The sequence below is a fragment of the Capricornis sumatraensis genome, chromosome 9 (assembly GCF_032405125.1).
Source record: "Capricornis sumatraensis isolate serow.1 chromosome 9, serow.2, whole genome shotgun sequence".
NCBI classification, from domain to species: domain Eukaryota; kingdom Metazoa; phylum Chordata; class Mammalia; order Artiodactyla; family Bovidae; genus Capricornis; species Capricornis sumatraensis.
The window spans coordinates 24,497,618-24,521,166 of record NC_091077.1 but is presented as its reverse complement, the minus strand read 5'-3'; the positions used below and the strand labels follow the sequence as shown (position 1 = coordinate 24,521,166).

The window sequence follows — 23,549 nt, the reverse complement described above, 5'->3', positions numbered from 1 at the left end:
TTATCAGATATTGTATCAGTTTATCCATATCTAATAAATCTCACAGAAGTCTGGAACTAAGTATTATTATTATCATCTTTTTACAGATGAGGAAACTGAAGCTAATAGAAAATAATTTTTCAGAGTTTTTTGATGTTAAGAGCATTCTTTTTTGGTCAGTTATATTGTTAAGAGCTTCCTACTTCTCTTAGTTTAATCATGTCTTTTAAAGTTCTTGACCTGCAAAGTATTTTTAAATAGTCAAATCTCATATTTTTTCCTATAGTTTTTAGCAATTGAAAGTGCTTCCTCATTCTGCAATTCGGAAAACATTTTTGTCCAGTTCTTTTCTATTTTCTTCCCTTCACCCTGTATCTCACTCTTCTTTATTGCCATATAATTTTAGAAAGTCATCTAAAATCTACACTAGTGTATGTAATACAGCTTTCTACGTTAAATTTTATTTGCTCATTAACTGCTCAGTGTGCTGTGCTGTACTATGCTTAGTTGCTCGGTCATGTCTGACTCTTTGCGACCCCATGGACTGCAGCCCGCCAGACTCTTCTGTCCAAGAGGATTCTCCAGGCAGGAATACTGGAGTAGATTGCCATGCCATCCTCCAGGGGATCTCTCCAACCTAGGGATTGAAACCAGGTCTCCTGTGTTGCGGGCAGATACTTTACTGTCTGAGCCACCAGGGAAGCCCAAGAAAACTGGAGTGGGTAGTCTATTCCTTTCCCAGGGGATCTTCCCAAACTGCTCAGTAACTGATCTTATATTGAAAATGTGGCCTCTGATGAGCTAAGAAGCTATGCCAGAATATAGCACATTTCTGGCTTTGTTGAAAAAGCCTTGAAAAAAAATTTTTTAAGTCAATTGAACTAAATTGTGTGCTACAGTGATGTAGCTGATTTACATTGTAGTACACCTTCTGGCAGCCAGTGCCCAGACCACACTTTGAGTAGCCATGTGATATAACAGCTATATACTCTGTCAGTCTTGCATAGGAGTCACCTATGGTTGCCACACAGAGGAATGTTTTTATTTTTAGCCTGAAAGATGGTTTTTATTTGAATTATCTCTCTCCTCCTGTATTTTGGCTTCACTTGTGGCTAGTTGGTAAAGAATCCACTTGCAATGCAGGAGACCTGGGCTCGATCCCTGGGTTGGGAAGATCCCCTGGAGAAGGGAACAGCTACCCACTCCAGTATTCTGGCCTGGAGAATTCCATAAACTATATAGTCCATGGGGTCACAAAGAGTTGGACATGACTGAGTGACTTTCACTTTCACTTTCATATATTTTATATGGTCCTTTAATATACATAAGTACTGTGATGCAATCCATTGCAAATAACAAAAGTTGGTGTTTTGTGCAATTATTTAGTAGTGTTTTAGATTTGTTATATAAATTATATATAATTTACATAATATGATTGGACTTCCCGGGTGGCTCAGACTGTAAAGCATCTGCCTACAATGCAGGAGACCCGGGTTCAATCCCTGGGTCAGGAAGATCCCCTGGAGAAGGAAATGGCAACCCACTCCAGTACTCTTGCCTGGAAAATCTCATGGATGGAGGAGCCTGGTAGGCTACAGTCCATGGGGTTTCAAAGAGTCAGACATGACTGAGCAACTTCACTTTCACTTTTCATAATATGATTATATATAAATTATACAATTTTCATAATTTAGTGGTGTTTTAGATTTTTTGTTATATAAATGATATATCAAAAATATGAATATATATCATATATGTACCATGTATACATATCACATACTGTTTTATTTAGGGCCACAGATAATTTAGCCCTCTCTGTTAATTCTAACTAAAAGTAAAATAACCCCTTTTATATTAGGTACGCTTTTACTGAAACTTAGCACCAGGTCTTATATTTTATTATAAAATATATAAACTATCAGGGAAATAATAATATGAACTATAATTAATAGTAACATAACCCTGTGGGTATTTTTCTGACCTTGCTGTATCTGGAGATTTATTGAACAGGAAAACTTTACACTGACTTAGCACATTGAGACCAAAGACTTCTTGCCCTCCTCTTCAAAAGAAGGAAGGCAGTAGTATTAGCTTTATTTTAGGGATGGTGACTGCCAAAACTCATACAGATAATAAGTGCCTGAGTGGATGTTCAAGTCTGTCCAAATCCAGAGCCTGTGTTGTTAACTACTATGCTATGCCAGAGATGCTGAAGGGCATTTCTAATTTACTCAGCTTATTTCTGGCCTGCCTCTTTATTATCTCTCCCCTATCTTGTGTCTTCAGCCATACCTCACGCTATGCTCCCTCTCATTCTCAGCACTGCAGCCACAATAGGGTTTTTCCAGTGTTTCTAATGGACCGTGGTTCTTTGCATCTGCCTTACATGGATGGGAACTGCTCTGAGTAATTATCTCCTACTGATCATAATTCATACATCTTATCAGTAAGCCATTTTCCTGTAGGATGTGTTCTGTAAGTTATGTCTTTATAAATGTACATTCATTCATCTTTTTATCAGTTTTAAGCTCCAGGGTGTAATGAACCATGCCTATTTTTTATTATCATTAGATTCCTAATCCATTTGATAGTTGTCAATGCATATTAGGTAATCAGTAAATATATGTTAAATAAGTGAGTAATATAGTAATTATAATAAGTAATAATTGTAATTGTCTTAGTAAAATTTTTGCATAGAATGTTAACAAAAAATTATTATAGAAAAGGTGTTGTATGCACACCCATTCTTTAGAACATTTTCAGCTATTGTATGAAACTTTTAATAAGTTTTTAGTTAAAGTTTTATTAAAATAATATCATGTAGTTTCACATATACCCAAGGTTACATGGAGCGAGACTTTATTCCAGCATGCACATGCAGAAATGATTCCCCACACACAAGAAGTGCTCCCTCCTGAAGTCTTCCTATCAAAATAAGCGGAAGCTCCATCCTTCCAGACACTCAGCCAGACACCATGAAATTATCCTCGAGCCCTCTCTGTTTCTCGCTCTTCATGCTCTCCTCCTCAGCTGTTGATTCTACCTTTATAACATAGCCAGAATCTGATTGCTTCTCACTAATCTACCACCACTCTGGGCCAAGTCATTATCGTCTCTCTTCTGGATTATTACAGTGGCTTCCTAAATGATGTTTATTTTTCAGCCCTTGCCTCCCATAGCCTGTTTTCAATTCAGAACCAGGGAGATTCTTTTGAAACAAAGCAAATTACCTGCCCTCATTGCTCAAAATCTTCCAGTAACTTCCTATTTCACTGATAAAATCCCCGGTCTTTAAAACAGCCCACAAGGCCCTGGAATAGCCTCCTCCCCTTCAAGCCTTCCATTGCGCTCCTTACCAACAGGGTTTGAGAAGCATCAGCCTCTTTTCTGTAACTCAGACACATGAAGCACAGATCCTCTGCCCTTTGCTTTTCCTTCTGCCTGCAATATCCTTCTTCAGAACAGTCACATGACTGTCTCCGTATTTTTTTTTTCTTTAGTTCTCTGCTCAAGTGTCATAGGTGAGGCCTTTCTGAATACATCTCTTAAAGCATAATAATAACCACACCCCCAATTTATCTTCGTCTACCTACTTTAATTTGCTTCATAAAATGTTTCCAATTCTAGACATGTATCTATTTATCTGTATGTATATGTTGAATTCTTGACTCCTTAGTTCAGTATTATATTTCCAATTTCTAGAACAGTAGTACTTGCTTACTTGGCACATAGTATGTACTTAAAAATGTACTTACTCAATAGAGATAAATTTATTAAACTTAATAAATTTATTAAATGTATAGAATATATAACCTCCTAACTTGTGTAGAACAGCTGAATATATGAATATACTGATTGTTTGTTAGAAATGAATTAAATAATCCACTTGAGGAAATGAATTGTTATATCTAAGTAGTAAGTTGGCATTGATTTTCACATTAAAAATTTACATTGCGATTAAGATTATGATTTGGATTGATGGATGTTGTAAGCACATTGAACTCTCTCTTCCCATTTTAAATACCTGAAAATTCCAAAAAGAAATGTTTTAAATAAATAGTTAACTAAAGGGCCAGAAAGAAAAATTTTTATATACTAGAGATAGAAGTAATCTATTGATATAAAAGAGAAGGAATTTCTCACTCACAGGAAGCTAAGTCTTAATGCTGGTTGGAGGATCTGAGGGTTTAATTTACCCTGGTAAATGAAAGCCAGAGCTTCACAGCCCCTTACATGGCAATGTGTATCTCCAGAGGTGGCAACAGATGGTTTGCTTCAGGATATGGTGTGAAAAAGAATCCATCAGGGAGTCTGGGATGAACCAGATTCTAGTGACATAGTTTCAGAGTATAAAGGCAAACATTAACAAAACAGAGATATAATTACAGTCATAGTGGGAGTTTTAAAAATAGCTCACTGTGACTGATAGATCAAGTGAGCAGAAAGATCTATATAGAAAACATTTGAACAACTAAAAATTTTGAGCAGATAGAAAACCTACAGTGAATTATTAAAGAATACCTAATCTTTTAAAACCGATTGGATAGTTACAAAGAATAACCATATATTGTTTTATTCTGTAAGTCTAAACAAATTTCTAGAGATGAATATACAGATGAATTTTTTTGATCATAGTACAATTAAGTTAAACACCTAGTAACAAAAAGAAAACTAAGACTTTTACAAGCATACTTTTGAAAAACGCATATATCCCGGAAAAAATCATTAGGGAAACCAGAAAATTTTCGGGTTTAAACAACAGCAAATGTACTATTTAGAAAATACAGCTTGCAGATAAAATAGTACATAGAGGAAAATGAATAGCTTTCAGTTCAGTTCAGTCCCTCAGTCGTGTCCGATTCTTTGCGACCCCGTGAATCACAGCACGCCAGACCTCCTTGTCCATAACCAACTTCCGGAGTTCACCCAAACTCATGTCCATCAAGTCGGTGATGCCATCCAACCATCTCATCCTCTGTCGTCCCCTTCTCCTCCTGTCCCCAATCCCTCCCAGCATCAGAGTCTTTTCCAATGAGTCAGCTCTTTGCATCAGGTGGCAAAGTATTGGAGTTTCAGCTTCACCATCAGTCTTTCCAATGAACACCCAGGACTGATCTCCTTTAGATCAGTTGGATCTGGTTGGATCTCCTTGCAGTACAAGGGACTCTCAAGAGTCTTCTCCAACACCACAGTTCAAAAGCATCAGTTCTTCAGCGCTCAGCTTTCTTCACAGTCCAACTCTCACATCCATACATGACCACTGGAAAAACCATAGCCTTGACTAGATGGACCTTTGTTGGCAAATGTACATGAAAACCTTATGCTGAAATTAATGTCCTAAGTTTTCAAATTAAATTGTTAGAAAAATAAGAAAGTAAAAGAATAGAAAAAAGAAATCACAAAGAGTAGGAACTAATAAAAAGGAAAAATGCAGTAAATGTGAACAAAGCCAAGATTAGATCTATGAAAATGCAAGTAAAATTGACAAAAATAGGATTGATCAAGAAAAATAAGCACAATTCGATAGTACTAGGAATGAGAAAAGGAGATGTAACACAGATAACAAAGACATTAAAAAGAAAATATGCTGAATACTTTCATGGCAAAAAGTTACAAACTGATGAAGTGGGAAAATTCTAAGAAAATGTAATGGAAGGACATCAAGCTGTATAACCATTTAAAGAAACTGAATCAGCAGTTTAGATTTTTTTTTTTTTAAAGAAAACACGAGTTCAGACATAATATAGGTTCAAGAAAATTGTAAAAATCTGAGTTATCTAGAATGAAAGAACATCCCCAGAGTCTTTATTTGAGGCTAGTACTAATATAATCAATAAAGGTCATAAACTAAGTGAAAGGCATTGTAGAAGGAAGTTATGATCATTTCTTATCTGAGAATGATGCACAGTAGCAAAGAAATTTTTTTAAAATAAAGTGACAGTGACAGTGAAGTCGCTCAGTCGTGTCCGACTCTTTGCCACCTGTGGACTGTAGCCGACCAAGCTCCTCCATCCATGGGATTCTCCAGGCAAGAATACTGGAGTGGGTTGCCATTTCCTTCTCCAGGGGATCTTCCTGACCCAGAGATCGAACCCAAGTCTCCCACATTGCAGGCAGACGCTTTAACCTCTGCACCACCAGGGAAGCCTGTATAAATAAATGAAGTTAATATAAGAGAATAAAGGTGAATTTATGTCTGTATAGCAGAGGTCATTTATCATTTAAAACTCTTAACCCCCTCATTAACAGATTAATTAACAGATTCTGTTAATTAGAAAAACCACACTATCTTAGTAGATACAGAAAAAAAACTTTAATAAAATAAAAATTAAAAATCTAATAAAACTTTCTCATGTATATTTACCAAAATCAATGGGAAACATCATTCTTAACGGTCAAATATTAGAAAAATCCTCTATAAAATTCATAAAATCACAAAGATGTCTCTATATCTACTTCTGTAAATTACTGGAGGTATAAACCAGTACACTATTGTGGTTGTTGTACTAACTTTTGTCTGACTCTTTTGCAACCCAATAAACTGCAGCCCACCAGACTCCTCTGTCCAGGGGATTTCCTAGGCAAGAGTAATGGAATGGGTTGCCATTTCCTTCTCCAGGGGGTCTTCCTGTCCCAGGGATTGAAGTGCCATCTCCAGCATTGCTGAAGGATACTTTACCAGTGAGCCATCAGGGAAGCTCCTACAAGCCAGTGCAGAATGGGAGAAAAATAAAAGATGTAGTGTTGAGAATGAAGAAACAAAGCTATTTTACTTTGCCAATTACATGAATGCCTATATAAAAACATGATATAATGCACAGTAAAATATAGAATTAGTTGAAGAGTATAGTAATTTTATTGGATATAAGATATATATTAAGGAATTAGCTGTCAACACAAAAATACAAAATATCAAAAAAAAAGAGGTTACTGTTTATCTACTATAGCAACAAAAACCACAAAATACTTAGGCATAATCTAACAAAAGATAGAAAAGCAAATACTTCTATTAAAATTAATTAAATTAAACCTGTATCAGTGGATGTATAGCAATTGTTTGTGGATAAATGAAATATCTTACAGATTTCAGTTCTGCTATAAATACTTCAGAGGTTCATGGAAATTCCAGTGAGTAAACTTATTTCTAACATTTATATATAAGTGCAAATAGCCAAAAATAGCCAAAACATTTTTGGAAAAGCCATGAAGCTGGAGGCAAAAGTAGAAGAGGAGGAAGAGTTGAATAATATGGAAATCTTTCTCTAACAGAAATGAAGACCTATTATAAAGGCTGAAGTAACCAAGACCTCAACATTTATACATATAGACAGTCCAATGAAATGCAGAATCATAAAGAGGCCCACGGAGAAGGCAATGGCACCCCACTCCAGTACTCTTGCCTGGAAAATCCCATGGACGGAGGAGCCTGGTAGGCTGCAGTCCATGGGGTCACTAAGGGTCAGACACGACTGAGCGACTTCACTTTGACTTTGCACTTTTCATGCATTGGAGAAGGAAATGGCAACCCACTCCAGTGTTCTTGCCTGGAGAATCCCAGGGACGGGGGAGCCTGGTGGGCGGCCGTCTATGGGGTCGGACAGAGTCGGACACGACTGAAATGACTTAGCAGCAGCAGCAGCAGCAGCAGCAAAGAAGCCCAAGTTTTCTTGAAAACCTGACATCTGACCATGTGTCATTGCAGATCAATAGAGTAATTGACTGTTAATAAAAATGAGATAGTATGATTGGTTTCCCACAGGTGTAAAAATAAAATTGAACACTTTCTTAAGATCTTTTCTAGAAATCAGTTGTGGGTGAAATAAAGACTGTTACAGTACAGATGAGACTTCTAACAGAAAATATATGAGACTGTCTTTAGAACTTCAAGGTTGAAATGATTTCTACAGGAGAACACACTTTATGTGCCTTCTTGAAGGCAAAAGCATGAGACCTGATAAAGAATTGGGGCATGAATCTTAGAATTTGTCTTGTTCAAATTTCCTATTTGTGTGAATGTTTCCCTTAATGCTTATTGTTGTTGCTGAAAGTATATTTGATTTATAATGTTGTGTTAAGTACAACTGTACAGCAGTCATTTCCTTACACATACATATACATTCTTTTTTTTTTTTTAACACATTCTTTCTGTCATGGTTTGTCAGTTCAGTTCAGGCGCTCAGTTGTGTCTGACTCTTTGCAACCCCATGAATCACAGCACACCAGGCCTCCCTGTCCATCACCATCTCCCGGAGTTCACTCAAACTCATGTCCATCGAGTCGGTGATGAAATCCAGCTATCTCATCTTCTGTCATCCCCTTTTCCTCATGCCCCCAATCCCTCCCAGCATCAGTCTTGTCCAATGAGTCATCTCGTCGCATGAGGTGACCAAAGTACTGGAATTTCAGCTTTAGCATCATTCCTTCCAAAGAACACCCAGGACTGATCTCCTTTAGAACGGACTGGTTGGATCTCCTTGCAGTCCAAGGGACTCTCAAGAGTCTTCTCCAACACCACAGTTCAAAAGCATCAATTCTTCGGCGCTCAGCTTTCTTCACAGTCCAACTCTCACATCCATACATGACCACTGGAAAAACCATAGCCTTGACTAGATGGACCTGTGTTGGCAAAGTAATGTCTCTGCTTTTCAATATGCTATCTAGGTTGGTCATAACTTTCCTTCCAAGGAGTAAGCATGGTTTAATTTCATGGCTGCAGTCACCATCTACAGTGATTTTGGAGCCTAAAAAATAAAGTCTGACACTGTTTCCACTGTTTCCCCATCTATTTGCCATGAAGTGATGGGACCAGATGCCATGATCTTTGTTTTCTGAATGTTGAGCTTTAAGCCAACTTTTTCACTATCTTCTTTCACTTTCATCAAGAGGCTTTTTAGTTCCTCTTCACTTTCTGCCATAAGGGTGGTGTCATCTGCATATCTGAGGTTATTGATATTTCTCCAGGCAATCTTGATTCCAGTGTGTGCTTCTTCCAGCCCAGGGTTTCTCATAATGTATTCTGCATATAAGTTAAATAAGCAGGGTAACAATATATAGCCTTGATGTACTCCTTTTCCTGTTTAGAACCAGTCTGTTGTTCCATGTCCAGTTCTAGCTGTTGCTTTCTGACCTGCATACAGATTTCTCAAGAGGCAGGTCAGGTGGTCTGATATTCCCATCTCTCTCAGAATTTTCCACAGTTTATTGTGATCCACACAGTCAAAGGCTTTGGCATAGTCAATAAAGCAGAAATAGATGTTTTTCTGGAACTCTCTTGCTTTTTCTATGATCCAGCGGATGTTGGCAAGTTGATCTCTGGTTCCTCTGCCTTTTCTAAAACCAGCTTGAACATCTGGAAGTTCACGGTTCACGTATTGCTGAAGCCTGGATTGGAGAATTTTGAGCATTACGTCACTAGCATGTGAGATGAGTGCAATTGTGTGGTAGTTTGAGCATTCTTTGGCATTGCCTTTGTTTGGGATTGGAATGAAAACTGACCTTTTCCAGTCCTGTGGCCACTGCTGAGTTTTCCAAACTTGCTGGCATATTGAGTGCAGCACTTTCACAGCATCATCTTTCAGGATTTGAAATAGCTCAACTGGAATTCCATCACCTCCACTAGCTCAACTGGAATTCCATCACCTCCACTAGCTTTGTTCGTAGTGATGCTTTCTAAGGCCTACTTGACTCACATTCCAGGATGTCTGGCTCTAGGTGAGTGATCACACCATTGTGATTATCTTGGTCATGAAGATCTTTTTTGTACAGTTCTTCTGTGTATTCTTGCCACCTCTTCTTAATATATTCTGCTTCTTTTAGGTCCATACCATTTCTGTCCTTTATCGAGCCCAGCTTTGCATAAAATGTTCCCTTGGCATCTCTAATTTTCTTGAAGAGATCTCTAATCTTTCCCATTCTGTTGTTTTCCTCTATTTCTTTGCATTGATCACTGAGGAATACTTTCTTATCTCTTCTTGCTATTCTTTGGAACTCTGCATTCAGATGCTTATATCTTTCCTTTTCTCCTTTGCTTTTAGCTTCTCTTCTTTTCACAGCTATTTGTAAGGCCTCCTCAGATAGCCATTTTGCTTTTTTGCATTTATTTTCCATGGGGATGGTCTTGATGGCTGTCTCCTGTACAATGTCACGAACCTCCATCCATAGTTCATCAGGCACTCTATCTATCAGATCTAGTCCCTTAAATCTATTTCTCACTTCCACTGTATAATCATAAGGGATTTGATTTAGGTCATACCTGAATGGTCTAGTGGTTTTCCCTACTTTTCTTCAATTTAAGTCTGATTTTGGCAGTAAAGAGTTCATGATCTGAGCCACAGTCAGCTCCTGGTCTCGTTTTTGCTGACTGAATGGAGCTTCTCCATCTTTGGCTGCAAAGAATATAATCAATCTGATTTTGGTGTTGACCATCATGATTTATCATAGGATATTGAATATAGTTTTCTGTGCTATATATAGAAGGACCTTGCTATTTATCTCCTTAATGCTTAATTTATTTAGATGGCACAACAAATTTAGACACACAGTGTAATGTGTATGCACATATATATGAATGTATTTGTTTTTGTGAAATATTTAATAATTTAAAAATAAATATAATACTAGAAAGAAGGGGCAAAATGAGTATCATTTATATAAATGGAAAACTTGAGACAATCTACTAAAAAAACTATTAGAGCAATAAGGAAATTTTAGTGGCTTTTTACAAAACTGTAAAAAATTTTTGCTTTCCAAAACATGAACAAGAGCCTTTTGCAAACTATAATGAAAGAAAAAAATCCATTTTATTGAAGACAGCAAAAAATAAAATAAAAATTAAGATAAAATACCTAGGAATATATTCACAAAGGGATGTATAAATCTTTAAAAAAGAAGAATTTATAGCCATACAGAGTCATAAAAGTGGTTTAATAAATGGAAATACATTTCCTGGTTTGGGATAGGAACATCAATATCATAAAATGACTATTATCTGTATATAAACTAATATAATCATCTGCCTAAAATATCAATTTTTTAAAAGTTATTTTGGTGATGTTGTTCGGTTGCTAAGTCATGTCTGACTCTTTGCAACCCTATGGACTACTGCATGCTAGGCTTTTAGAGTTCATGTGGAAAACTCAACATAAGAAATATCTTGTTTAAAAAAAGTAAAAACCGGGAAGGCGGAAGGTGAACTTTATCAGATATTAATATATTTCAGAATAAATAAAGCAGTTTATACTGGTGCTTGCATAAGCAAGCAAGTCAGTGGAAGAGAGAGTAAGAAAATAATCTACTTAAAAGTAGGAAAAGATTGGAAATGTAGTGTATAATAAAAACACCTATAATCAGTGGACGGAAACAAATCATTCAGTAACAAAAGTAACAGGGATCTCTACGTTAGACAGTACATCAGAATACACCAAAATGATTCTATTCTTTGTTTTGTTGGCTTGCTTTCTTTCTTTTTTTTCAAGTCTTTTAATAGAGAATGTCCCTGATTCTCAGTGTGAAATCTAGAAATGTGTAAGGAAAAGTCATATAAAATTGGGCTTCCCTGGAGGCTCAGACAGTAAAGCATCTGCCTGCAATTCAGGAGACTCAGGTTTGGTCCCTGGGTTGGGAAGATTCCTTGGAGAAGGGAATAGCTACCCACTCCAGTATTCTTGCCTGTCCAGTATTCCATGGACAGAGGAGCCTGGCAAGGTACAGTCAGTGGGTTCGCAAAGAGTTGGACATGACAGAGTGACTTACACTTGAACACACATAAAATTAGTGACTTGCAATTAAATAGCAACACAAGGAAGAAATACAGCAGGTGCAAGTATCTGCATCATGTACAACAAAGTAATATTTTCTTTAATATTTAAAAGAGCTCATAAAAATAAATTTGCAACATAACTAAAGACCCATTCGAAAAATGGCGAAGGATATTACCACATACATCAAAGATATATTTCCATGGCATATATGAACATATCCTAGTATTGTTCACAGGATGCCTATCAGACCACAAAGCAATTATCCTTCTAACTATCCGATTACATGAATTTACACGGATAAATCCATGTTTACTTCCAATGTAAAGAACATGTACTTCCCTTGGCAAGAAAACTCCCTGCCACGTCTTTCATTTTTCTCTTACTCTTCTTTCAGATCATTTCTTCAGAGAAGTACTTCATGGGTAGGTTAAATGCCTTCATATCTCCTCTTACAAATTCTGTGTAGTTTTTGTCCCTAATCTTTTCACACTCATAGGTTTACATTGTTCGTATGATTATTTGATGTCTGTGTCTCTAATTAGATTGTCCCTCTTGAGGACGTGGGCTGCGCCTTGTTTTGTTTTTCTGTTTGTTTATGTCTGTTGTCCTTGCTGTTTAACATTATATCTCTCACATCTCAGCTGTTAACTGATGTTTCAGTAAGAGTGTAAGTGAATGAAAAGTGTTGGTCTATGAAGAAACAGATACTCATACATTTTTGAGAGGAGTGTAAAGTGGTGTACTATTATCGGAGGTCATGTGGCAATATGTATCCAAATTTAAATAGAGGACTGCTTGTGAATACAGTTTATTTTACCAGCTTTGAGTTTAGCACATGTTAAATTATAATTTAATTTGTATTGGTTTCTTTGCTCACTAGAATTCTTGAGCATCTCATCTTTTTTTTCAACTGTTAAATTTTACCCATTACTTTAGAAATAAGTAGCCCATAAAAATAATCATAAGGACGTGAAAATGATTACTGTTTTATATTAATAAAATAGTATTTATTTTTGACCATTTAGTATATGATGCCTCAGTGCTTTGTGTTTCTAATTCTAAAAATTGCTCTTTTAAGATACATTTATATTCTTAAAATAATACAATGGACTTTAAGTTGTGGGCAAAATTGTTGTGAAACCAGTATATGATATAGTTTTGTAATTTAATTTTAGCACATTTATGTTAATTTATACTTTGAGTAGATTGTGTTAAAATAAAAAGTTCTAGCAGAGTTCTGTTATTTTTATAAGTTAAAGAAACTACATTAAACATATAAGATTCATTTACTGATTAAGGATCTCATACCATAATTAGATTGCCTACTTCATAGAAATGATGAGTGGATACAATTACATAAATTAGGGGAAATTACTTATAAATTATGTCATTATAAACACACAGAACATGTTTTCATTTGACCAAAAGTGCCTGCATGATTTTGGATTTTGTTTAGCTTTTTGAACCAAGTGGAAAAAAACTAATATATATTATTCCCTGGTGGCTCACATGGTAAAGCATCTGCCTGTAATGCAGGAGACCCGGGTTCAGTCCCTGGGTCATGAAGATCCCCTGGAGAAGGAAATGGCAATCCACTCCAGTACTCTTGCCTGGAAAATTCCATGGACAGAGGAGCCTTGTAGGCTAAGTCTAGTGGGTCGCAAAGAGTCGGACACAACTGAGCGACTTCACTCACTCACTCACTCAAACTTTAATAGTTAGCTTAATCTAACTATTAAACTAGAGATGTAGCTTTTCCACTAAGTTGTTAATTCAGGAGTTTCTTTTGGAACTGAGAGGCTAATGAGTCAAAAATTATGCAAAGTTAGCTCCTTGAAGGCAATATTTGGGGCACCTGCTGAAGTTTTCAAGTATTGCCAGAGTACCAACAATGAAGATGCCTTGTAACTAGTAAACCATTGAAACCAATGACATTTTCTTATGTGCTTTGATGTAAAGTGTACCTAAATAGAACCAAGGGTATGGCCAGGTTATAAACTCGCTTCTTCAGACACCTGCATTTCTATTATTGGCATATTGTTATCGGTTCTTAAACTGAGACATCTAAAACATCTTTAACTCTTTATCATCTTATCTCCTCCCATTATCAGTTGTTAAATTCTGTTCATTGTTTATCTGAAATAGTTATCCTATCAGTCCATTCCTTCTTCTCTTATTCTTCCAGTTTAGACTATTGCAATATACACCTTGCCCTAACACCTTATCTTTCTAATCTATCTCATACTTTCACCAGATTCAACTTACTGAAATGTGGTTCTGATTTTCAGCCCAGAAACCTTTATTGGTCCTTACCACTTAATGAATAAATTCCAATTCCACACTCAGATTTATGACTTTTATAGATTGGTCCCAATCTGTCTTTCTAACTTTATAATCCTCTTCCCTATTTCATGAATTTAAACAATCCATAATTTTCAAGCTTCATGTCTCTGTTAATGCTTTTTTCTTATTCCAACTCTGAACACTACTGATTTATATCTTTTTCAATTTTACTTCTCCATTAAGTAAAGACAAATGAATCTATTTAATGGTCAAGACAAATGTAATCCCTTTTGTGAAATGAGACCTGAAGGTCTATCTGGAAATATATCTCCTTTTTTAAGTCCCTTACACTGTTTATTGTAAATATCACTTGTCGCTTAATTTCTGATATGCATATACTGATTTATACTGATACATATGCACACACACATGCACATAATCCTTACTAGACAGGAATCTCTATAAAATAGGGTTACTGTCTAATACGCTTTTCCTCATACACTACCAAGTTGAGTGCATTGTATATTATAGACACTCAGACATTTGTTATATGAATTAATAAACATTTGCTTTAGGCATATTCATCTGTTGAACAGTTATTTTTAGATTCAGGGTAGAAAGCAGTTGAGTTTCAGAGGTAGAAAAAGATAAATTAGTTTGGGTCAAAGAATGCAATTGCCTTGAATGAGTAAAAGAAATTATGGTTTTATGACTCTTCAAATATAGATATGGCAAAGTATTTTTCCTTTCTGGAATGTGCTAATTTGATTCTTATATAAAATGAACTATGTAGAAATACAGTAGTTAAATTACACATCAGTTATGATGAGTCTTCTTTAAAGTCGGGTTACAGGCCTGCTCAAGCATTTCATGCATGTCCTGGAATCACAGACTGAGAAGGGACAATTCCAGCAGTTTTAGCAGTAGTACAGTGTAATCTAAAATTCTGCTAATTCAATAAGAAGCCAGCATATGCCCAGAAGGCATCCAAGAGCATAAATTTGGTTAATCTTTCTCAGTTTGCTGGAGGAGTCCTTTAGAAGGAAGTAAAATATTTGTCCTTCATTCTGAATTGATACCAATCAGCGTATCTACTATAAGAAAGAGAGGAAATATTCTAAAGGGAGAGTAGACAAACAATAAGAAGTAAGTAAAAAAATGAAGACAAAGACATCATCAAGGACACTTAGGGTAGGAAACAGATGAAATGAAAAAAATATATATATATTTTTACTTGTCAAATCCATTGCTTGTTAAAATATTCAAAATTAATTTTCTGTAATTAATGTTCTTTGACCCACTAAAACTGGTAATAGTGACGTGTAAACTCACTGTTCCCATACTGTATGCTTTAGAATTCCATACAGCAGAAGTCACAGGTAGTACACGCTCCTTGGTTAAGATTAGAAACTACTCAGTGGGCAGACGAGCGAGAAAGCAACACAGGACTTGGTCTTGAGTTCTTGTCATACCAGCTACTCTCTGAATGAACTTTGGGCCAGTCAGTCTTATCTGCCTTTACTAATTTTCTTCGCTCCCAAAATGTGGGTAAGTTTTCCTCTCAAGGTTCGTTGTTAGGTTGGTGATGCTCTAATCGCACGGCATATTTGTTGATTTGTAACACTAAGTGGATAATACACAGCAAGTGAATAGTAGGAATTATTAGTAGTATTATAATTATTTTTATAAATGCTTCAATGTAAAGAGGAGGTTTTCTACCAGGTGGCCATACATCTCTCTGTTCATTCAAGGAGTGCTTATATATCATTCAGAATTTTTAATGGATTAGCAGGAAGTGTACTTATTATGGAGATTCTTATAGACCACTAACACAGGTTTTGTATTTGATACTTTATTTAGACAGTGATAGCAGTTAGAGTAATAAGTGGTTTGTCCAAGTTATTAATCATAATGGGAATTAAGCCAGTAGACAAGTGGCAGCACTCCCATATGAGATTCTCTCCAAATGTAGGCTTGGATGTCATAGTGAGTAGGTGGAAAAGGAGAAAAATCACCCAGTTACTGAACAGCCACACAAGAGTTGGCTTTCTGTTTACATCTCTCTAATGCATTCTTGGCACATGTATGGTTTAGGGTAAGCCTAGCAACCTTCCGTGAGCAGATCACCCATAGACTTTTCAGGTTTAATGTTATTCTAAGTCAGTAAGATGCCACGTTAGTTTCAGCTTTCCATCAAATGTACAGAATATTTAGTTGCTCCTATGATTCCATATTAGCTGGTAAATCTATAGAATTTATTTAATATGGTATTGAAGTAAATAATTCAAGGAGTTAAAAAGAAAATATGATAGTTCTTGTTTTCTGAACACTTAAGTCTGGGTGGTGATAACTTGTATATATTACAAGTTATATATAAAATTCAAAAGAAATAGAAGATGGTTCTGGTATCTTATGTGCCATATATTTGAAGGGTACAAAACTTAAGAATCATGAGAAATATGTGTTAGAATTTATTGAAGAGTCCTTTATATGGGAAGAAGTTCTCAAAGAAGCTGTAAAAAGCATTTTGACCAGAAGGGACTAAACAAAACACTAGGCTAGAATGAACTGTTACAGTGGAAATCAGATTGAAATCAGTTTATGGTTGCTTAAAAACCAGGACAGAAAGTTTGGATTTTGAACTTGTAGCTCATCAATTCTCAGAATTTTAAGTACGAATCATCTAGAAAATGTGTTAATGCTGCCTCTTATGTATAAATAATCTCTTTTGATTGGTTGCTGGTGGGGCCCAGGAATCTGCATTTTAACTAGCCCCACGGTTTGTTATTATTTACTTTTTCAGTATTATTGTTTGCCAAGGAGAATTGAAAGCTTTTATCTGGGGAACTAGTTTTTGTGTTAATGTTTGCATAAGGAAAAAACTAATTAAATCATGGTTTAATAAAGCAAAGAGTTAAGGGGCAGGAGTTAAAGGGTTATTACAACAATCCAAAAGTGAAGTAACTCAGCTTGTCTTGGTCAATGGTAGTCGTGGTGGAAAAGGAGCTTTATGGAACATAGAAGAACAGGATTCAGACATCTTTAGCTGCCTGAGGGTAAGAGAATTTTAGCCCCAGTAGATGATAAACTCCTTGAGGGTAAAAATTGAATCTTACTCATATTTATGACCCCAGCTCAGTACAGTGCCCAGCACTTAGTGTGTTCTTAACAAGTATTTGTTGAATTGTTAAATATATCTTTTATGTAACACACAGCAGAGTGTGTTTTATTTTTTAACCTCTGATTTTTTAGTCTGTTACTGACTTACTTTTCATTGCCTTTGACTTGCCAGTAGAAGTACATATTTGTTTTGTGCAAAATGAAATGATTTAAATGATTTAAAATATAAAAAGTAATGAAAATGTCTCATATTTCTTAATGTTGGGCTCTTTTCCATGAGTACACATCAGTGAAGTTACATCAAATCAGATAGTCAGTGAATTGTATGAAATTGTGTCATTTTATGAAAGTATAATCCACTTTCAGTTAGACATTGTAAGTTTGTTTCCTTTTTTTAATCAGTTTTTTTTTAGACATGATATACAGCTTTTAGTGGGAAGATACCATGACAAAATGTTTAACGTGTTCAGCCCCCCAAAAGTTTACTCTTTTAAAATATGACTGTTTACAAATCAGATCCTTTCCAAATTATCTAAAAAATGTGAGTGAATTCATAAGCATTCTCTTCTCTTAACTCATTAAACATCAAAAGGGACCATCTTCAAAATGCAAATGCTTCTCCAGCTTTCCGCAGGATATCAAAAAACTTCCTGGCAGGGACTTTTAAACAAGTTGAGAAGTTTTATAAGATAAAAATATTTTCTCAGTTGACTTGACAACCATGTACAATGTTAGTGGAGAGTTTATTTGCCCAAGGCTCTTTGTCAAAATGAATTTAAACTGAGATTATTAAAATATAGCTCTGTTGCATAGTGTGAGGAGAGGTGTTGCTAATATCTTACTTGGGGAATGTTTTCCATACAGTGCACGCAAGTCGGTTCTGGGACTATACCTGTGGAGGTGCGTTTCTGCTAATGAAGAGGAGACATTAAAAAATCATTCCGAAAAGAAATCGTATACATTAATGGAGACTTTTGATCTATAGTTTGGTGATTTAAAGTTCACTGTTTTTGACCAACAGACTGCCTGGGTCTGAGTCACAGCTCCACACTAACTTCAGCTCCTTCCTCATCTGTAAAATAGAAGTCATGATAATAAAAACATTCTGGAGGTATTGTGAGGATTAAATGATATCATCACTGAAAATGATTAATACAGTGACTGGCACAGATAAAGGTTCACAATTGTTTTCTTTCAAATCTGTAGAATCAAGCAGTGTCTCCTGATAGTTCCAGATGTGTGGTTATAAAAAAAAGCCCTGTCCCAATTTAATGATAACTTCTGTTACAAGTTAAATAGCTTTAGGAAAGTTTAACTAATGGTAAACAATGCTTGAATCACCAGATCTCTCCATGGCTGTAGCTAATTTCTTACATGAGAATCCGGATCCCTGAAGGAAAATGATCATCTGGATGAGAAGTTGTAATCTTCCCAATTTGGAAAATCACATTACATTGCTTTGGGAACAAGTCCAAATTGCTAAATCCTGGAAGGAGTCCCTCTTCTCTCAAACGGACACATTATTTAAGAAATTTTATTATTTCTGAAAAATACCAGTTGCCTTTCAAAACTAAAGCATTTGTATATGATTTGAAAGCCTACACCAACACAGATGGAAGAGTTGAGTATGTTCCACATGGCAAGCGGTTGTTGTTATAACAGGGTCACCCAGTGACATGTGCTGCAGACAGAGTCCCTGGTGGAGGCCAGGTGGTGATGCAGGCAGGGACAGCTTTGGAACCATACAGTGCGTTAAGGCATCTTTATCAATCTGGGAGACTATGCCATATGTACAGTTTCTTATGTTAGCTTAGCATCCAAACAAAGTAACTTCTTGCCATTATTATTTACTTGAATTTTCTTAAATCCCCACTTTCATGAAAGTCAGTACCGTAAATTGCCTTTAGTAATAGTTTTTGTGTGTCTGTGTAACAAATGAGAGAAATAAAACAGCTCTGATTTACTGCTCCAATTTCAAAAAGAAGTTATTGGTTCCTGCTCTTTTCCAAGCACTGTGCTAGGCATTTTATAGCCTCCTCATGTAATCTTCGCAACCATTCAGGAAGGTATATTTCACAAACAAGGAAGCCAAGGCATGCTTATTTCTTATTTCTTTATTATTATTTAAATTGCCTCTGGTCACATGAATAAGATGGAGATAGAAGATTCGAATCTGACTCCTGTGTCTTTTACTCTACCCCACGCTAAGTGAACTGACCCCTGCTTAGTCCTTATCACCTGTTAGTTTTCCTCTTCATCTTCAAAGTATGAAAAAGATGTTTCTTCCTGTTTTCTCTATCCATTCTATTAATATGTGTTGATACAGACCCTATTTAAGGACATTAATTAGATGAGAAAAGAGAAATATAATTTACCATATATCTGAATTTTCCTAACATTAAAATGAAAAATATATTTGATAATATATTTTTTATTTTATTTAGATAATTTTCACAGCCTTCAAGTTAGCAAACTTCTAATTCATTACTCTTCTTTATAAATTAATTCATCCTATATCATTTTCCTCTTTCAAAAACACATTAAATGTAACAATTTTTATTTAAAATTTTAAATTATTTAACTGAAAATGTAGTTCAATAATTTTGAAAGTTTTATTTTCATATGAGAAAATATAGGTAGTTGTAATTTTTAACAACTTCTGTAACAATTCTTTTATTTGTATTTTAAAATACAGAATAGATATTTGTGTTATTCACAATATTTTAACGAAAACTGTTTTAGTTATTATCTGCTACGCAATGAGAAGAAAGGAGCATTGAACTATCTTGCCATCTTCTCAAATGTAACATGTACAAAACCAAACTTTCCTCTTTCTACATCTTCAGTATTAACTCTCTCACAAACAGTTACTTTAATGACTTCATTATTCATAGGAGATTCATAGAATTCACAGAATTCATAGGAGATTATATGCAGCTTTTACTGAAGTAGAAGTGATTCAGCATGCTGGCTTGGTTCAAATTTAATTACCGATTATAGAATAGGATTCCAGTATGCCAGCCTTTTAGAGTGATAAGTCTCTAGCAGTTAGAAATTAGAGAGATAACCAAAAGTAAAAACGTATAGTACACTATAGAAAACACTGTAATACTGTTGTTTATAGTATCCCATGATGGGGGGGAAAAAAAAGATAGTACATGTAAGTGAGGTGGGAAAAAGTAAAGGAAAACCTCCTAAAAGTAATCTACATGAATCTTGAAGATTAAGCAGAATTTATCCAGGGAAAGACATTGAAGGAAAAGCACTTTGGATAGGGTTAGGGGGGAAGTGGAATTCATAGCTGTCAAATGGTTAATGGTTAGTTACAATATTCTAGAGCCAGTCTCCTCAGTTCAAACATCACTACTTTCCACTTTCTCCTGTATGACCTTGGGAAAGTTACTTTTCATCTGCGCAAGGGGTACTATAATAGTTCCTACCTCACAGAATTATTTTGGAGAAGAAAATGGCAACCCACTCCAGTATTCTTGCCTGGAGAGTCACGTGGACAGAGGAGCCTGGTAGGCTGCTGTCCTTGGGGTCGCACAGAGTCAGACACAACTGAAGCAACTTAGCATGCATGCATGCATTGGAGAAGGAAATGGCAACCCACTCCAGAATTCTTGCCTGGAGAATCCCAGAGACAGAGGAGCCTGGTGGGTTGCTGTCTATGGGGTAACACAGGGTTGGACATGACTGAAGCGACTTAGCAGCAGCAGCAGCAGCAGCATAAAATTATTTAATTGAAGTTTATATACTCCTTTTTATGGTATATGACACTTAGAAAATTCAAGAGAATAAGGAACAACATAATATTTGGGAAACTACAAGTCATTTTGCTCTTGCTGAAAAGAAATGCAATAAATGGCTTGGAAGGAGATTAAGAAACTACGTGCCATGTTAAAGAGCTGGAAATTGCTATATATAGGTAATGGAAAAGCAGAGGAAAGGCAGCCCGATTGTGTTTTTAAATAGATCTCACTGGAGCAAGGCAGGAGGAGAAGGGAGAATGCTGCCCAAGATTAGAGGCACAGAACCTACTTAGAATGCAACAGTAATTGTCAAGGTTAAATAATTTTATAATCCTCTTTAATAGTAACAAAAGGAATTGAAAGGAGGTAAGAGTGGAAAGAAATATTTAGAAAATAGTAGCAGGGCTTGCCCTTAACAATTAGTAAATAAAATAGCTTGGGTGGTAATTTGGAAGAGGAAGGAATAAATGATGACCGGAAGATCCTTGGTTTGGCAAACTGTGTGGCCAGCAAAGGCACAAAAAAGAGAAAAGAAGGAGAGAAAACAGGAGGACATAGAGGCTTGAAAGAGAAATTATTAATGGCAGTTTTTAGACATACTGAATTTAATATTATTCTAATACATCCATTAGAAGATAAGTCAGAGTTTTAGATCAGAGTTCCAACTTAGAGCACCAGATAGGATTCAAGAGAAAAGATCAAGATGACCGAGAGTATTGTTTCCCAGGGACAGTTTGTGTTTTATGATGCATGGGAGAAGCATGAAGCAACTGGGGGAAACAATACTTTAATGTGGGTTCAGATTTGATAAAAGGAATGAATAAAGGGTATTCAGGCAAGAATCTAATGTGGTTGAATAGAAACTTAAGTATTTCTATATTTCATACCTACTACTGTGTGGAAAATAACATAGATTATACTGACATAGAGAACTAAACATGCTATTTACTGACTGGGAAAATTTTTTAATAATAAAAACATTGACTTTTAATCTAGAAAATGTTTTTTACTAAATAAAAACATTGACCTTTAATCTAGGTAAACATAATTTAAAAAATAATCAGTATGAAATTAATTTTATTTTCACATTTAAAACTAATTTCTCTCTGAATAGACTGGTGGTTGCCAAGGGAGCAGGGGTTAAAAGAGGGATAAATCGGGAGTTTGGGACTAGCAGATGCAAACTGGTGTATATAGAATGGATAAACACCAAGGTCCTACTCTATAGCAAAGAGAGTTATATTCAATATCCTGTGTGCGTATGTGTGTATACATATATATACACACACAGATATACATATATATGTATAACTGTCATTTTGCCATAAAGCAGTAATTAACACATTGTAATTCAGCTATACTTCAATGAAAAATTAAAATTAAAAACTAATTTTTCTCGTTGTTTTAATGATTTAGCTGTCATTTAATTGCAGGTATAATAAGTTAGAATATCTATCTAATATGATTTTCAAATTTTAACTATATTCCAAATCAGCATGGGGATTAATCATGACAATGACCACCCGTCATGTGCTGATGGTCTTCATATCATGTCTGGTGAATGGATTAAAGGACAAAATCTTGGTGATGTCTCATGGTCCCGATGTAGCAAGGAAGATTTGGAAAGATTTCTAAGGTACTGAGGTCACTTGCTGTTGTTGGGTCATGAATATGTGTGTGTGCCTGCTTCCTCTACCACCCTGGTGTGCGGCATGGCAGAGTGGAAAGGGCATGGATTAGGAATCAAGGTGCTTGGTTCTAATCCTGGCTCTCCACTGGCTCATGGTGTCAATTGGGATGTATTAGTCAACCAACTCATTTCATAGTTTCCACGTTTTCAAAACAAGAGATGAGGCAAGATGATTTGTAAGGTTGAAAATTATTGCAATGATAAAAAATGCTGCATGATATTAAATTGCCTCTTCAGAAATTCTCAGTGGAAACATTCTCAATGCTCATCCCTCTACATCTGTTGTTATCAAAAACCCCTTTAACAAAAGCCCCACCTTTCTACTTCATAGTTCTAAACTCTGAGTCTTTTTGCATTAATCCATAATTTTCACCATTATTATAGTTCTTGATTCTCCTCTTTTCAACATTCAGCTTTTGCCTGGTTGGGAAAAAAATGAAAAAGAGTATTATTGTTCGGATTTTCACTTTAAAGCCTTGTTCTTTACTTATTTCTTCAGTAATAGAAGGGAAAGCTGAAACAGTACCAATAGGTGATATGCAGAGTTCCCGTCAATAAGTGAGAGATGCTTAAAGTATTCAAAAATCTAAGTAAGAGACATAGAAATACTTAACTAGCTAAATTCACTACTCAAATTTATTTTTCCATACTATTTAAATTGTCAAGTTAATTTTTGGTCAAATGAATATTAAAATCTACTAAAATGTATTTATTACATTACTATAGCTCTTTCCAGAAACACGTACAATGTCATCTGGGCATGCTCTTCGTCACTGAAGCAATAACTCCTCTGTAGGCCCCCGTGAGTGTGTGGTTTGGCTTAGCTGTCTTATGAATCAGAACTATGATAAAATTAAATTTTACCCCATAAATGGAAGTTGTGGTACAGTGTCAAGTCCAAAAATATTCCTACTATTAATAGTCACTTGAGCATAATTTTCCTAGATTCTTTAAATCCTTGAATAT

The 23,549-nt window shown here is 35.6% G+C and overlaps 1 protein-coding gene across 1 annotated transcript in view; it reads left to right on the top strand.

The window, feature by feature from the left end:
• ADAMTS19 (ADAM metallopeptidase with thrombospondin type 1 motif 19) overlaps nucleotides 1–23,549 on the top strand; it is a 261,502-nt gene that overhangs the window by 129,530 nt on the left and 108,423 nt on the right. Inside the window, exon 9 of the mRNA XM_068980968.1 lies at nucleotides 22,389–22,529. Coding sequence (XP_068837069.1) covers nucleotides 22,389–22,529 — 141 coding nt within the window. The remainder of the gene's footprint in view (nucleotides 1–22,388; nucleotides 22,530–23,549) is intronic.